The 17734-nt window shown below is 49.7% G+C and overlaps 1 protein-coding gene across 3 annotated transcripts; it reads right to left on the reverse strand.

The window, feature by feature from the left end:
• LOC127924989 (probable JmjC domain-containing histone demethylation protein 2C) lies at nucleotides 1-17493 on the reverse strand. 3 transcript variants are annotated; one of them, XR_008119456.1, is made up of 6 exons: nucleotides 17196-17487; nucleotides 13491-13581; nucleotides 11613-11743; nucleotides 7321-7443; nucleotides 4329-4468; nucleotides 1-19 (listed from the first exon to the last, which is right to left on the reverse strand). XR_008119456.1 is itself a non-coding variant. In XM_052509638.1 (5 exons), the coding sequence occupies exons 1-3, from the start codon at nucleotides 17419-17421 to the stop codon at nucleotides 7404-7406; spliced, it is 357 nt and encodes a 118-aa protein (XP_052365598.1). In that variant the 5' UTR covers nucleotides 17422-17493; the 3' UTR covers nucleotides 1-19; nucleotides 4329-4468; nucleotides 7321-7403. The 3 variants fall into 3 exon arrangements, 2 of the variants coding, with proteins under 2 accessions (XP_052365598.1, XP_052365599.1); XM_052509638.1 differs by lacking the exon at nucleotides 11613-11743 and having other exon boundaries at nucleotides 17196-17493; XM_052509639.1 differs by lacking the exon at nucleotides 11613-11743 and having other exon boundaries at nucleotides 4-22; nucleotides 17196-17493.
• Between the last annotated feature and the right edge of the window lie 241 nt (nucleotides 17494-17734).

The raw sequence follows: 17734 nt of genomic DNA on the forward strand, positions 1-17734 counted from the left end.
CTACCTGCTCCTTAGCAACCTGCTGACAAACTAAATTATACACAGAAACTACACAGGAGAGGTGACTGATGAGCAATTCAGATGGACGGACAGGACAGACGGACAGGCAAACCTGATGGAGGAGGACATCAGTAGAGTCCCCAGGAACTCAGGACAGGACCACGGTCAAGACCCTGCACATCATGACTCCAGGCCAGATTCAGGACCAGGTCAGATTCAGGACGCACCAGGTCCGCTCAGGACCAGCACCAGGTTCTGATTAGGACAGGACCAGGTCAGATTCAGGACAGGACCAGGTCAGATTCAGGGCCCTGCTCAGATTAGACAGCACCTGCTGACAGCACCAGGTCAGATTCAGGACAGGACCAGAACACACAGCTCAGATTATAGGACAGACCAGTCAAACTACACAGGACCAGGTCAGATTCAGGACAGCACCAGGTCAGATCAGGACAGGACCAGGGATTCGGACAGCACCAGGGATTCAGGCAAACCAGGTGATGGAGGACAGGACCATCAGATTAGAACAGGACAGTAAACACAGATTCAGGACAGGACCAGGTCAGGTTCAGGGCAGGACCAGGTCAGATTCAGGACAGGACCAGGTTAGATTAGAACAGGACCAGGTCAGATTCAGGACAGCACCAGGTCCGATTCAGGACAGCACCAGGTTAGATTAGGACAGGACCAGGTCAGATTCAGGACAGGACCAGGTCAGATTCAGGGCATGGTCAGATTCAGGACAGCACCAAGTCAGATTTAGGACAGCACCAGGTCAGATTCAGGACAGGACCAGGTCAGATTCAGGACAGGACCAGGTCAGATTCAGGACAGGACCAGGTCAGATTCAGGACAGACCAGGTTCAGGACAGCACCAGGTCAGATTCAGGACAGGACCAGGTCAGATTCAGGACAGCACCAGGTCAGATTCAGGACAGCACCAGGTCAGATTCAGGACAGGACCAGGTCAGATTCAGGACAGCACCAGGTCAGATTAGAACAGGACCAGGTCAGATTCAGGACAGGACCAGGGTCAGATTCAGGACAGGTCAGATTCAGGACAGCACCAGGTTAGATTAGAACAGGACCAGGTCAGATTCAGGACAGCACCAGGTCAGATTCAGGACAGCACCAGTCAGACAGGCACCAGGTCAGATTCAGGACAGCACCAGGTCAGATTCAGGACAGCACCAGGTCAGATTCAGGACAGGACCAGGTCAGATTCAGGACAGGACCAGGTCAGACAGGGCATGGTCAGATTCAGGACAGGACCAGCACCAGGTCAGATTCAGGACAGACCAGGTCAGATTCAGGACAGCACCAGGTCAGATTCAGGACAGGACCAGGTCAGATTCAGGACAGCACCAGGTCAGATTCAGGACAGCACCAGGTCAGATTCAGGACAGCACCAGGTCAGATTCAGGACAGCACCAGGTCAGATTCAGGACAGCACCAGGTCAGATTCAGGACAGCACCAGGTCAGATTCAGGACAGCACCAGGTCAGATTCAGGACAGGACCAGTCAGATTCAGGATTCAGGGACCAGGTCAGATTCAGGACAGCACCAGGTCAGATTCAGGACAGGACCAGGTCAGATTCAGCACCAGGTCAGATTCACCAGGTCAGATTCAGGGACAGGACCAGGTCAGATTCAGGACAGCACCAGGTCAGATTCAGGACAGCACCAGGTCAGATTCAGGACAGCACCAGGTCAGATTCAGGACAGGACCAGGTCAGATTCAGGACAGGTCAGGACAGGACAGCACCAGATTAGACAGGACCAGATCAGATTCAGGACAGCACCAGGTCAGATTCAGGACAGCACCAGGTCAGATTCAGGACAGCACCAGGTCAGATTCAGGACATCAGTGACGTTCCTCAGTAAACCAGACAGAGACAAGGCTGCAGGATGAGATACCCATCATCCACAGAACAGTACAACCACAACACACAGTTCAGTAAGCAATAAAGTGTCTCGTCTGTCAGGCTGGGCTGCTGTGTCCCGTAGAAAAACTCCTCCCTCTGAAGGACTAGAGTGGAGAGAGGAGGAGAGAGAGGGGAGAGGAGGGTAGGAGAGAGAGGAGGGGAGGAGAGGGAGGGAGAGGAGGAGGGGAGGAGAGGGAGGGAGAGGAGGAGGGGAGGAGAGAGACGTGATCCTGGGCTGCTGTGTTCCATCGTAAAACAACTCCCTCTGACTAATTGGTTTTATAAGGGCATCCAGGGACGAGAGAGGGGAGAGGAGGAGAAAGAGAGAGGAGAGGAGGGGAGAAAGAGAGGGAGAGGAGGGAGGAGGAGAGGGAGAGGAGGAGGGGAGGAGAGGAGGAGGAGAGAGAGAGAGGGAGAGGAGGAGGAGAGGGAGGAGAGAGAGAGGGAGAGGGGAGGAGGGGAGGAGAGAGAGGAGGAGGAGAGAGAGAGAGGGAGAGGAGGGGAGGAGAGAGAGGAGGAGGAGGAGAGAGAGAGGGGAGGGGAGGAGAGGAGAGGAGGAGGGAGAGAGAGAGGAGGAGGAGGAGAGGAGGAGGAGGAGGAGAGAGAGAGAGAGGAGGAGGAGAGGAGAGAGACGTGATGCTGGGCTGCTGTGTCCCATAGTAAAACAACTCCCTCAGACTGATGGGTTTTATCAGGGCATCTAGAGAGGAGGAGAGGGAGAGGAGGAGTGGAGGAGAGAGAGGAAAAGAGAGAGGGAGAGAGAACCAGAGAGAGAGAGACGTGATGCTTGTCATTCAGGCCAAATAGTTCACACCAGAGAATTTTCAGGTGCATTTTGGCAAACTCCAAGGGGCTGTCATGTGCCTTTTCCTGAAGAGTGGCTTCCGTCTGGCCACTCTACCATAAAGGCCTGATTGGTGGAGTACTGCAGAGATGGTTGTCCTTCTGGAAGGTTCTCCCATTTCCACAGAGGATCTCTGGAGCTCTGTCAGAGGGACCATCGGGTTCTTGGTCACCTCCCTGACCAAGGCCCTTCTCCCCGATTGCTCAGTTTGGCCGGGCAGCCAGCTCTAGGAAGAGTCTTGGTGGTTCTTGGGGACCTTCAATGCTGCAGAAATGTTTTGGTACCCTTCCCCAGATCTGTGCCTCGACACAATCCTGTCTCGGAGCTCTACGGACAATTCCTTCCACCTCATGGCTTGGTTTTTGCTCTGACATGCATTGTGGGACTTTTATAGACAGGTGTGTGCCTTTCCAAATCATGTCCAATCAATTGAATTTATCAGAGGTGGATTCCAATCAAGTTGTAGAAACATCTCAAGGTTGATCAATGGAAACAGGATGCACCTGAACTTAATTTCAAGTCTCATAGCAAAGGGTCTGAATGTTATGTAGATGGGATATTTCTGTTAGATTTGTCATTGAGGGGTGATGTGTGTGGACTGACGAGGAAAAGGATTCATTTGGTCTGTTTTGTAGTGGGCCTGTGGCATGGAGGGATGTGGGGAACGTCAAGGGGTCTGAATACTTTCTGAATGCTCTGTATTTATGTTTATTTATTTTCCCTTTGTACTTTAACTATTTGCACATCGTTACAACACTGTATATAGACATAATATGACATTAGAAATGTCTTTATTCTTTTGGAACTTCTGTGAGTGTAATGTTTACTGTTCATTTCACTTTTGTTGATTATTTATTTTACTTGCTTTGGCAATGTTATCATATGTTTCCCATGACAATAAAACCACTTGAATATATATGTGAGTGTGACAGACAGCCAGAGAGCCAGCCAGACAGAGAGCCAGACTGAGAGACAGCCAGAGGGCCAGACAGCCAGCGAGACAGAGAGCCAGCCAGAGAGCCAGGCAGCCAACCAGAGAGACAGAGAGCCAGCCAGAGGGCCAGACAGACAGAGAGCCAGCCAGAGGGCCAGACAGACAGAGAGCCAGACAGGCAGAGGGCCGGCCAGACAGAGACAGCCAGCCAGAGAGCCAGCCAGAGAGACAGAGAGCCAGACAGAGGGAGAGACAGAGAGCCAGACAGAGGGCCAGACAGAGAGCCAGCCAGAGGGCCAGACAGAGAGACAGAGAGCCAGCCAGAGGGCCAGACAGAGAGACAGAGAGCCAGCCAGAGGGCCAGACAGAGAGACAGAGAGCCAGCCAGAGGGCCAGACAGACAGAGAGCCAGCCAGAGGGCCAGACAGACAGAGAGCCAGCCAGAGGGCCAGACAGAGAGACTGCCAGACAGACAGAGAGCCAGCCAGAGGGCCAGACAGACAGAGAGCCAGCCAGAGGGCCAGACAGACAGAGAGCCAGCCAGAGGGCCAGACAGACAGAGAGCCAGACAGAGAGCCAGCCAGAGGGCCAGACAGACAGAGAACATATTAAAGTGAGAATAACCTTGTGCAGAAAGTCTTTAATTTTCTCTACATCTTTGCTAATGTAGATGTGCCACAAGGCTCCAGGCGTCTCGCTGGAATCCTTTAATCTCTTCTTCACGCTGTCGTCCAAGTCTTCCTCCTCCAGTCTCTTCAACACTCCTGCAACACAAACACAGTGGGAGTTCAAACACCACACATCTCAGAGTCTGCTGTACATTGACAACACAGAGAGGCGGGGCTCGCTGACACAAGCATCAACATCCCTTTAAAAATGAATAGTGATGAGAGAGACACTGAGCACAGAGGGTGTCTGTCTAATGAATAGTGATGAGGAGAGAGAGAGAGAGAGAGAGAGAGGGAGAGAGAGAGAGAATGTGTCTAATGAATAGTGATGAGAGAGAGACTGAGCACAGAGGGTGTCTGTCTAATGAATAGTGATGAGAGAGAGAGAGTCTAATGAATACACTGAGCACAGAGGGTGTCTGTCTAATGAATAGTGATGAGGAGAGAGAGAGAGAGAGAGAGGGAGAGAGAGAGAGAATGTGTGTAATGAATAGTGATGAGAGAGAGACTGAGCACAGAGGGTGTCTGTCTAATGAATAGTGATGAGGAGAGAGAGAGAGAGAGAGAGAGAGAGAGAGAGAGAGAGAGAATGTGTCTGTAATGAATAGTGATGAGAGAGAGACTGAGCACAGAGGGTGTCTGCCTGTAATGAATAGTGATGAGGAGAGAGAGAGAGAGAGAGAGTCAGGACAGGACCAGGAGAGAGAGAGAGACAGGACAGGACCAGAAGAGAGAGTCCCAGGACAGGATGAGAGAGAGAGAGCCCAGAGGGTGTCTGCCAGTAGAGAAGAGTGGTACAGGACAGGACCAGAGAGAGAGAGTCCCAGGACAGGACAGGACCAGAAATAGAGAGTCCCAGGACAGGACAGGACCAGAGAGAGAGAGTCCCAGGACCAGGAGTCCCAGGACCAGAGAGAGAGAGTCCCAGGACAGGACAGGACCAGAGAGAGAGAGTCCCAGGACAGGACAGGACCAGAGAGAGAGAGTCCCAGGACAGGACAGGACCAGAGAGAGAGAGTCCCAGGACAGGACCAGAGAGAGAGAATCCCAGGACAGGACCAGAGAGAGAGAGTCCCAGGTACAGGACAGGACCAGAGAGAGAGAGTCCCAGGACAGGACAGGACCAGAGAGAGAGAGAGTCCCAGGACAGGACAGGACCAGAGAGAGAGAGTCCCAGGACAGGACAGAACCAGAGAGAGAGAGTCCCAGGACAGGACCAGAGAGAGAGAGTCCCTGGTACAGGACAGGACCAGAGAGAGAGAGTCCCAGGACAGGACAGGACCAGAGAGAGAGAGTCCCAGGACAGGACAGGACCAGAGAGAGAGAGTCCCAGGACAGGACCAGAAAGAGAGAGTCCCAGGACAGGACAGGACCAGAGAGAGAGAGTCCCAGGTACAGGACAGGACCAGAGAGAGAGAGTCCCAGGACAGGACCAGAGAGAGAGAGTCCCTGGTACAGGACAGGACCAGAGAGAGAGAGTCCCAGGACAGGACAGGACCAGAGAGAGAGAGTCCCAGGACAGGACCAGAGAGAGAGAGTCCCTGGTTATCTATTGACTACATAGAGCACAGCCCAGTGTTGGTTATCTATTGACTATATAGAGCACAGCCCAGTGTTGGTTATCTATTGGTTATCTATTGACTATATAGAGCACAGCCCAGTGTTGGTTATCTATTGACTACATAGAGCACAGCCCAGTGTTGGTTATCTATTGACTACATAGAGCACAGCCCAGTGTTGGTTATCTATTGACTATATAGAGCACAGCCCAGTGTTGGTTATCTATTGACTACATAGAGCACAGCCCAGTGTTGGTTATCTATTGACTACATAGAGCACAGCCCAGTGTTGGTTATCTATTGACTATATAGAGCACAGCCCAGTGTTGGTTATCTATTGACTACATAGAGCACAGCCCAGTGTTGGTTATCTATTGACTACATAGAGCACAGCCCAGTGTTGGTTATCTATTGACTACATAGAGCACAGCCCAGTGTTGGTTATCTATTGACTACATAGAGCACAGCCCAGTGTTGGTTATCTATTGGTTATCTATTGACTATATAGAGCACAGCCCAGTGTTGGTTATCTATAGACTACATAGAGCACAGCCCAGTGTTGGTTATCTATAGACTACATAGAGCACAGCCCAGTGTTGGTTATCTATTGACTACATAGAGCACAGCCCAGTGTTGGTTATCTATTGACTACATAGAGCACAGCCCAGTGTTGGTTATCTATTGACTACATAGAGCACAGCCCAGTGTTGGTTATCTATTGACTACATAGAGCACAGCCCAGTGTTGGTTATCTATTGACTACATAGAGCACAGCCCAGTGTTGGTTATCTATTGACTACATAGAGCACAGCCCAGTGTTGGTTATCTATTGACTACATAGAGCACAGCCCAGTGTTGGTTATCTATTGACTACATAGAGCACAGCCCAGTGTTGGTTATCTATTGACTACATAGAGCACAGCCCAGTGTTGGTTATCTATAGACTACATAGAGCACAGCCCAGTGTTGGTTATCTATTGACTACATAGAGCACAGCCCAGTGTTGGTTATCTATAGACTACATAGAGCACAGCCCAGTGTTGGTTATCTATTGACTACATAGAGCACAGCCCAGTGTTGGTTATCTATTGACTACATAGAGCACAGCCCAGTGTTGGTTATCTATTGACTACATAGAGCACAGCCCAGTGTTGGTTATCTATTGACTACATAGAGCACAGCCCAGTGTTGGTTATCTATTGACTACATAGAGCACAGCCCAGTGTTGGTTATCTATTGACTACATAGAGCACAGCCCAGTGTTGGTTATCTATTGACTACATAGAGCACAGCCCAGTGTTGGTTATCTATTGACTACATAGAGCACAGCCCAGTGTTGGTTATCTATTGACTATATAGAGCACAGCCCAGAGTTGGTTCGTTTCTTACCCGTCTTGGACAGGACTCCGTTCCCCTTGGCCACTCCTACGTACACCAGGACAGAGACGATGTCAGAGACCTCCCTGTGAAGGTTAGCTGTCCCAAAGTCCTGCTCCTGAGACGCTGCCACTCCTACAGGGAGAGAGGAGGAAGCTTCAGCAGGTTGTTGATGTGTATTCAAGGCTTCCGGAGATAATCTGACCTCTATCAGTAGACATTGAACTCAGAATAAACTATGTCTTTGTTTCATTTTAATTCCAGCATTCATGTTCCATTTCTGCTTTGTTAGGTTTCAATGAAACACATATTGATGGTGTAGCATTGACAGTGACCTGAGGCCTGAGGCCTGAGGCCTGAGGCCTGAGGCCTGTTCATTGACAGTGACCTGAGGTCTGTTCATTGACAGTGACCTGAGGCCTGTTCATTGACAGTGACCTGAGGCCTGTTCATTGACAGTGACCTGAGAATTGACAGTGACCTGAGGCCCGTTCATTGACAGTGACCTGAGGCCTGTTCATTGACAGTGACCTGAGGCCCGTTCATTGACAGTGACCTGAGACCTGAGGCCTGTTCATTGACAGTGACCTGAGACCTGTTCATTGACAGTGACCTGAGGCCTGAGGCCTGTTAATTGACAGTGACCTGAGGCCTGTTCATTGACAGTGACCTGAGGCCTGGCCTGTTCATTGACAGTGACCTGAGGCCTGTTCATTGACAGTGACCTGAGGCCTGAGGCCCGTTCATTGACAGTGACCTGAGACCTGTTCATTGACAGTGACCTGAGACCTGTTCATTGACAGTGACCTGAGACCTGTTCATTGACAGTGACCTGAGGCCTGAGGCCTGTTCATTGACAGTGACCTGAGGCCTGTTCATTGACAGTGACCTGAGACCTGTTCATTGACCTGAGGCCTGAGGCCTGTTCATTGACAGTGACCTGAGACCAGTTCACTGACAGTGACCTGAGGCCTGAGGCCTGTTCATTGACAGTGACCTGAGGCCTGTTCATTGACAGTGACCTGAGACCTGTTCATTGACAGTGACCTGAGGCCTGCCCGTTCATTGACAGTGACCTGAGACCTGTTCATTGACAGTGACCTGAGACCTGTTCATTGACAGTGACCTGAGGCCTGAGGCCTGTTCATTGACAGTGACCTGAGACCTGTTCACTGACAGTGACCTGAGGCCTGTTAATTGACAGTGACCTGAGACCTGTTCACTGATAGTGACCTGAGGCCTGTTCATTGACAGTGACCTGAGGCCTGTTCATTGACAGTGACCTGAGGCCTGTTCATTGACAGTGACCTGAGGCCTGTTCATTGACAGTGACCTGAGGCCTGTTCATTGACAGTGACCTGAGGCCTGTTCACTTGACAGTGACCTGAGGCCTGAGGCCCGTTCATTGACAGTGACCTGAGCCTGTTCATTGACAGTGACCTGAGCCTGTTCATTGACAGTGACCTGAGGCCTGTTCATTGACAGTGACCTGAGGCCTGTTCATTGACAGTGACCTGAGGCCTGTTCATTGACAGTGACCTGAGGCCTGTTCATTGACAGTGACCTGAGGCCCGTTCATTGACAGTGACCTGAGGCCCGTTCATTGACAGTGACCTGAGGCCCTGTTCATTGACAGTGACCTGAGGCCTGTTCATTGACAGTGACCTGAGGCCCGTTCATTGACAGTGACCTGAGGCCCGTTCATTGACAGTGACCTGAGGCCCGTTCATTGACAGTGACCTGAGGCCTGTTCATTTACAATGACCTGAAGCCTGAGGCCTGTTCATTGACAGTGACCTGAGGCCCGTTCATTGACAGTGACCTGAGGCCTGTTCATTGACAGTGACCTGAGGACTGTTCATTGACAGTGACCTGATTGACAGTGACCTGAGGCCCGTTCATTGACAGTGACCTGAGGCCCTGTTCATTGACAGTGACCTGAGGCCTGTTCATTGACAGTGACCTGAGGCCCGTTCATTGACAGTGACCTGAGGCCTGTTCATTGACAGTGACCTGAGGCCTGTTCATTGACAGTGACCTGAGGCCTGTTCATTGACAGTGACCTGAGGCCTGTTCATTGACAGTGACCTGATGCCTGTTCCAGTGACCTGAGGCCTGTTCATTGACAGTGACCTGAGGCCCGTTCATTGACAGTGACCTGAGGCCGGTTCACTGACAGTGACCTGAGGCCCGTTCATTGACAGTGACCTGAGGCCTGAGGCCCGTTCATTGACAGTGACCTGAGGCCTGTTCATTGACAGTGACCTGTTCACTGATAGTGACCTGAGGCCTGTTCATTGACAGTGACCTGAGGCCGGTTCACTGACAGTGACCTGAGGCCCGTTCATTGACAGTGACCTGAGGCCCGTTCATTGACAGTGACCTGAGGCCGTTCACTGACAGTGACCTGAGGCCCGTTCATTGACAGTGACCTGAAGCCTGAGGCCCGTTCATTTACAATGACCTGAAGCCTGAGGCCTGTTCATTGACAGTGACCTGAGGCCCGTTCGTGACAGTGACCTGAGGCCCGTTCATTGACAGTGACCTGAGGCCTGTTCATTTACAATGTGAGCCTGAGGCCCGTTCATTTACAATGACCTGAAGCCTGAGGCCTGTTCATTGACAGTGACCTGAGGCCCGTTCATTGACAGTGACCTGAGGCCTGTTCATTGACAGTGACCTGAGGCCTGTTCATTGACAGTGACCTGAGGCCTGTTCATTGACAGTGACCTGAGGCCTGTTCATTGACAGTGACCTGAGGCCTGTTCATTGACAGTGACCTGAGGCCTGTTCATTGACAGTGACCTGAGGCCTGTTCATTGACAGTGACCTGAGACCTGTTCATTGACAGTGACCTGAGGCCCGTTCATTGACAGTGACCTGAGACCTGTTCATTGACAGTGACCTGAGACCTGTTCATTGACAGTGACCTGAGACCTGTTCATTGACAGTGACCTGAGACCTGTTCATTGACAGTGACCTGAGGCCGTTCATTGACAGTGACCTGAGGCCGGTTCATTGACAGTGACCTGAGGCCTGTTCATTGACAGTGACCTGAGGCCTGTTCATTGACAGTGACCTGAGGCCCGTTCATTGACAGTGACCTGAGGCCCGTTCATTGACAGTGACCTGAGACCTGTTCATTGACAGTGACCTGAGGCCCGTTCATTGACAGTGACCTGAGGCCGGTTCACAGTGACCTGAGGCCCGGTTCATTGACAGTGACCTGAGGCCGGTTCATTGACAGTGACCTGAGGCCTGTTCATTGACAGTGACCTGAGGCCTGTTCATTGACAGTGACCTGAGGCCCGTTCATTGACAGTGACCTGAGGCCTGTTCATTGACAGTGACCTGAGGCCTGTTCATTGGCAGTGACCTGAGGCCCGTTCATTGACAGTGACCTGAGGCCCGTTCATTGACAGTGACCTGAGGCCTGTTCATTGACAGTGACCTGAGGCCTGTTTATTGACAGTGACCTGAGGCCGGTTCATTGACAGTGACCTGAGGCCTGTTCATTGACAGTGACCTGAGGCCCGTTCATTGACAGTGACCTGAGGCCCGTTCATTGACAGTGACCTGAGGCCTGTTCATTGACAGTGACCTGAGGCCTGTTCATTGACAGTGACCTGAGGCCTGTTCATTGACAGTGACCTGAGGCCTGTTCATTGACAGTGACCTGAGGCCTGTTCATTGGACAGTGACCTGAGGCCCGTTCATTGACAGTGACCTGAGGCCTGTTCATTGACAGTGACCTGAGGCCCGTTCATTGACAGTGACCTGAGGCCCGTTCATTGACAGTGACCTGAGGCCCGTTCATTGAGTGACCTGAGGCCTGTTCATTGACAGTGACCTGAGGCCCGTTCATTGACAGTGACCTGAGGCCCGTTCATTGACAGTGACCTGAGGCCTGTTCATTGACAGTGACCTGAGGCCTGTTCATTGACAGTGACCTGAGGCCTGTTCATTGACAGTGACCTGAGGCCTGTTCATTGACAGTGACCTGAGGCCCTGTTCATTGACAGTGACCTGAGGCCCGTTCATTGACAGTGACCTGAGGCCCGTTCATTGACAGTGACCTGAGGCCCGTTCATTGACAGTGACCTGAGGCCTGTTCATTGACAGTGACCTGAGGCCTGTTCATTGACAGTGACCTGAGGCCTGTTCATTGACAGTGACCTGAGGCCCGTTCATTGACAGTGACCTGAGGCCCGTTCATTGACAGTGACCTGAGGCCTGTTCATTGACAGTGACCTGAGGCCCGTTCATTGACAGTGACCTGGTCGATGTTAAATGAACGCTCGTACCATAAGCACAGCAGAGGCGTGGTCCGAGGTCTGGGGTGCGAAGAAGCTGGGTAGATGAGAGGCCAGGTTGAGGTTCCCTTCAGGGTCACAATACTCAGGCAGGGGGCAGATTCCTCATCAGGTCATCATACCTAGACCAGACCAGACCAGACAGACAGACAGACCCAGACGACAGACAGACAGAGACACACAGAGAGAAAACAGCGAGAGAAAGCGTTATACAGCTGGATCTACTCGATCTACTAGACAGTGTTATATAGCTGGATCTACTAGACAGTGTTATATAGCTGGATCTACTAGACAGTGTTATATAGCTGGATCTACTAGACAGTGTTATATAGCTGGATCTACTGGATCTACTAGACAGTGTTACATAGCTGGATCTACTAGACAGTGTTATATAGCTGGATCTACTGGATCTACTAGACAGTGTTATATAGCTGGACCTACTGGATCTACTAGACAGTGTTACATAGCTGGACCTACTGGATCTACTAGACAGTGTTATATAGCTGGATCTACTGGATCTACTAGACAGTGTTATATAGCTGGACCTACTGGATCTACTAGACAGTGTTACATAGCTGGATCTACTGGATCTACTAGACAGTGTTACATAGCTGGATCTACTAGACAGTGTTATATAGCTGGATCTACTGGATCTACTAGACAGTGTTATATAGCTGGATCTACTAGACAGTGTTATATAGCTGGATCTACTGGATCTACTAGACAGTGTTATATAGCTGGATCTACTAGACAGTGTTATATAGCTGGATCTACTGGATCTACTAGACAGTGTTATATAGCTGGATCTACTGGATCTACTAGACAGTGTTATATAGCTGGATCTACTAGACAGTGTTATATAGCTGGACCTACTAGACAGTGTTATATAGCTGGACCTACTAGACAGTGTTATATAGCTGGACCTACTAGACAGTGTTATATAGCTGGATCTACTAGACAGTGTTATATAGCTGGATCTACTAGACAGTGTTATATAGCTGGATCTACTAGACAGTGTTATATAGCTGGATCTACTAGACAGTGTTATATAGCTGGATCTACTAGACAGTGTTATATAGCTGGATCTACTAGACAGTGTTATATAGCTGGATCTACTAGACAGTGTTATATAGCTGGATCTACTAGACAGTGTTATATAGCTGGACCTACTAGACAGTGTTATATAGCTGGACCTACTAGACAGTGTGATATAGCTGGATCTACTAGACAGTGTGATATAGCTGGATCTACTAGACAGTGTGATATAGCTGGATCTACTAGACAGTGTTATATAGCTGGATCTACTAGACAGTGTGATATAGCTGGATCTACTAGACAGTGTTATATAGCTGGATCTACTAGACAGTGTTATATAGCTGGATCTACTAGACAGTGTTATATAGCTGGATCTACTAGACAGTGTGATATAGCTGGATCTCTACTAGACAGTGTGATATAGCTGGATCTACTAGACAGTGTTATATAGCTGGATCTACTAGACAGTGTGATATAGCTGGATCTACTACACAGTGTTATATAGCTGGATCTACTAGACCGTGTTACATAGCTGGATCTACTAGACAGTGTTATATAGCTGGATCTACTAGACAGTGTTACATAGCTGGATCTACTAGACAGTGTTATATAGCTGTTATATCTACTAGACAGTGTTATATAGCTGGATCTACTAGACAGTGTTATATAGCTGGATCTACTAGACAGTGTTATATAGCTGGATCTACTGGATCTACTAGACAGTGTTACATAGCTGGATCTACTGGACCTACTGCCCAGACAAACCAGTAGACTGTGGAGAATCCCCATCACTATGACTGTGTGCTTGGCTATGATGAGTTGGCCTAGGCCTACCTGGAAGGCATCAGGGCCATGAACTCCTCTCCTGATGGCCAGTCCTTCAGCCTGTACACCACGGTGTCTCCGTCTTTAGACTTGGGTCTCTCTGAGAGTGGGGGAGCGAACACAGGGGACAACACAGGAGACTTTAGTAAGAGTATAGATAGGGAACGATGCTTTCCTGTAAACATTGACATAATCAATGCATTGGTATTATAACTAATATACAACAACATACACTGCTTTCTTCAGGAAAATGTCAAGTCCAAGATGGACAAGGGGGGCGTTGTTGGGGCTGTGTTTTCTGGACCTAAGGAAGGCGTTTGATACTGTGAACCATCAGGTTCTCATCACATAATTGTCCAAGTTCAACTTTCCCCCGATGCCTTGAGATGGATGAAATAATACCTTGGAGGCAGAACTCAGTGTGTCAGAGTGAGCAATGAGCTGTCGCACACTCTTAGCTATGATGTGGGCGTCATCCCCACAGCATGATGCTGCCACCACCATGCTTCACCGTAGGGATGGTGCCAGGTTTCCTCCAGACATGATGCTGCCACCACCATGCTTCACCGTAGTGATGGTGCCAGGTTTTTTCTGCCAGTTTTCTCCCACGTGATGCTGCCACCACCATGCTTCACCGTAGGGATGGTGCCATGTTTTCTCAGACGTGATGCTGCCAACACCATGCTTCACCGTAGGGATGGTGCCATGTTTTCTCCAGATGGTGCCATGTTTTCTCCAGACATGATGCTGCCAACACCATGCTTCACCGTAGGGATGGTGCCAGGTTTCCTCCAGACATGATGCTGCCACCACCATGCTTCACCGTAGGGATGGTGCCATGTTTCTCCAGACGTGACCCTTGGCATTCAGGCCAAGGATTTTAATTTTGGTTCCACCAGACCAGGGAATCTTGTTTGTCATGGTCTGAGAGTCCATGAGGTGCCTTTTTGCAAACTCCAAGCAGACTGTCATGTGCCTTTTAATGAGGAGTGGCTTCCATCTGGCCACTCTACCATAAAGAGCCTGATTGGTGGAGTGCTGCAGAGATGGTTGTCCTTCTGGAAGCTTCTCCCATCTCTACGGAGGAACTCTGGAGCTCTGTCAGAGGACCATCGGGTTCTTGGTCACCTCCTGACCAAGGCCCTTCTCCCCATTGCTCAGTTTGGCCGGGCAGCCAGCTCTAGGAAGAGTCTTGGTGGTTCCAAGGCCACTGTGTTCTTGGGGACCTTCAATGCTGCAGGAATGTTTTGGTACCCTTCCCCAGATCTGTGCCTCAAACAATCCTGTCTCGGCACTCTACGGACAATACCTTCCACCTCATGGCTTGGTTTTGCTCTGACATGCACTGTCAACTGTGGGACCTTATATAGACAGTGTGTGTGCCTTGCCAAATCATGACCAATCAATTGAATTTACCACATGTACTGTGGTAAAAACATCAAGATGATCAATGGAAACAGGATGTACCTGAGCTCAATTTCGAGTCACATAGCAAAGGGTCTGGAATACTTATGTAAATACTTAATTTTATTTTTTAAATTAGCTAAATTTTCTAAAACTATTTTCACTTTGTCATTATGGGGTATTGTGTACAGAATGTTTAATCCAGTTTAGAATAAATCTAACGTAACAAAAATGTGTAGATGCACTGTATATCAAGAATGGTCCACTACCCAGAGGACATCAGGCCAACTTGACAACGGTGGGAAGCATTGGATTCAACACGGGCCAGCATCCCTGTGGAACGCTTTCCAACACCTTGTAGAGTCAACATGGGGCCAGCATCCCTGTGGAACGCTTTCAACACCTTGTAGAGTCAACATGGGCCAGCATCCCTGTGGAACGCCAACACCCTTGTAGAGTCAACATGGGCCAGCATCCCTGTGGAACGCTCAACACCTTTGTAGAGTCACCATGGACCAGCATCCCTGTGGAACGCTTTCAACACCTTGTAGAGTCAACATGGACCCAGCATCCTGTGGAACGCCAACACCCTTGTAGAGTCAACATGGGCCAGCATCCCTGTGGAACGCTTTCAACACCTTGTAGAGTCAACATGGGCCAGCATCCCTGTGGAACGCTTTCAACACCTTGTAGAGTCACCATGGACCAGCATCCCTGTGGAACGCTTTGGACACCTTGTAGAGTCAACATGGGCCAGCATCCCTGTGAACGCTTTCCAACACCTTGTAGAGTCAACATGGACCAGCATCCCTGTGGAACACTTTCCACACCTTGTAGAGTCAATATGGGCCAGCATCCCTGTGGGAACGCTTTTGACACCTTTGTAGAGTCAACATGGGCCAGCATCCCTGTGGAACGCTTTCAACACCTTGTAGAGTCAACATGGGCCAGCATCCCTGTGGAACGCTTTCACCTTGTAGAGTCAACATGGGCCAGCATCCCTGTGGAACGACTTTCAACACCTTGTAGAGTCAACATGGGGCCAGCATCCCTGTGGAACGCTTTTTCCAACACCCTGCAGCAGAGTCAACATGGGGCCAGCATCCCTGTGGAACGCTTTCAACACCTTGTAAGTCAACATGGGCCAGCAGCTCCTGTGGAACGCTTTCCACACCTTGTAGAGTCAACATGGACCAGCATCTGTGGGCGCTTCCGACACCTTGTAAGTCAACATGGGCCAGCATCCCTGTGGGCAGCTTCGACACCGTGTAGAGTCCAACATGGGGCCAGCATCCCTGTGGGCCGCTTTCCCACACCTTCAGCAGAGTCAACATGGACCAGCATCCTGTGGAACGCTTTCGACACCGTGTAGAGTCAACATGGGCCAGCATCCTGTGGGCAGCTTTCGACACCTTGTAGAGTCAACATGGGCCAGCATCCTGTGGGCAGCTTTTGACACCTTGTAGAGTCAACATGGGCCCAACATCCCTGTGGAATGCTGAGCATGGCAAGTCAACATGGGCCAGCATCCCTGTGGGCGCTTTTGACACCTTGTAGAGTCCCTGCTCCGATGAATTGAGAGGCTGTTCTGAGGGCAAAGGGGGTTCAACTCCAATATTAGGAAGGTGTTCCTAATATTTGGTATACTCCGGGTATACACTTAGTGTTTAGTATACTCCGAATTCGACACTTAGTGTTTGGTATACTCGAGTCGACACTTAGTGTTTGGTATACTCCGGGTTCGACACTTAGTGTTTGGTATACTCCGGGTAGACACTTAGTGTTTGGTATACTCCGGAGTCGACACTTAGTGTTTGGTATACTCCGGGTCGACACTTAGTGTTTGGTATACTCCGGGTAGACACTTAGTGTACAAAACATTAAGAACACCTTAATAGAGTTGGACAGGAGCTCTTAATTTTTGAATACTCAGTGTATATCATCAATATACTTAATTACTAATAATATGAATACTCTATCCTATCATTATCAATAACCTGATAAATGATGAAGACTACTCACTGGTGAGGTCCTGGATCAATAACCTGATAAGTGATGAAGACTACTCACTGGTGAGGTCCTGGATCAATAACCTGATAAGTGATGAAGACTACTCACTGGTGAGGTCCTGGATCAATAACCTGATAAGTGATGAAGCCTACTCACTGGTGAGGTCCTGGATCAACAACCTGATAAGTGATGAAGACTACTCACTGGTGAGGTCCTGGATCAATAACCTGATAAGTGATGAAGACTACTCACTGGTGAGGTCCTGGATCAATAACCTGATAAGTGATGAAGACTACTCACTGGTGAGGTCCTCGAAGCCGTCCCAGAACTCGTTGATTCCAGAGTTCGAGACAAGTCCATCTTTACAGTTCAGCAGGTCTCCCTGATGGTCAGCAAACTCCAGGTTGAAGCTGTCCGCCTTCCACAGAGCTGCATTCAGAGGCTTATGGAGCCCAGTCACCAGGACAGGCTGGAGAAGACAAGACAGTACAGTAGTTGTTGTTATAACGTTGAAATCGTCACACATCAGGATGACATTTTTTACAAAATGAGAAAAAAGAAGAAACCCGCAGACTGCTCTTGCTACTATCACTGCTCTTTAACCTCTCTTGGGCAGTATTTTCACGTCCGGATGAAAGCGTGCCCAAAGTAAACTGCCTGCTACTCAGGCCCAGAAGCTAAGATATGCATATAATTGGATTTGGATAGAAAACACTCTAAAGTTTCTAAAACTATTGACTGAAGCGTGCCAGCCTCTGTCAGAGCTTTACGTGTCGGCCTCACAGCCTCCGTCAGAGCTTTACGTGTCGGCCTCACAGCCTCCGTCAGAGCTTTACGTG

This window comes from Oncorhynchus keta, unplaced genomic scaffold (assembly GCF_023373465.1).
Source record: "Oncorhynchus keta strain PuntledgeMale-10-30-2019 unplaced genomic scaffold, Oket_V2 Un_contig_4880_pilon_pilon, whole genome shotgun sequence".
NCBI classification, from domain to species: Eukaryota; Metazoa; Chordata; class Actinopteri; order Salmoniformes; family Salmonidae; genus Oncorhynchus; species Oncorhynchus keta.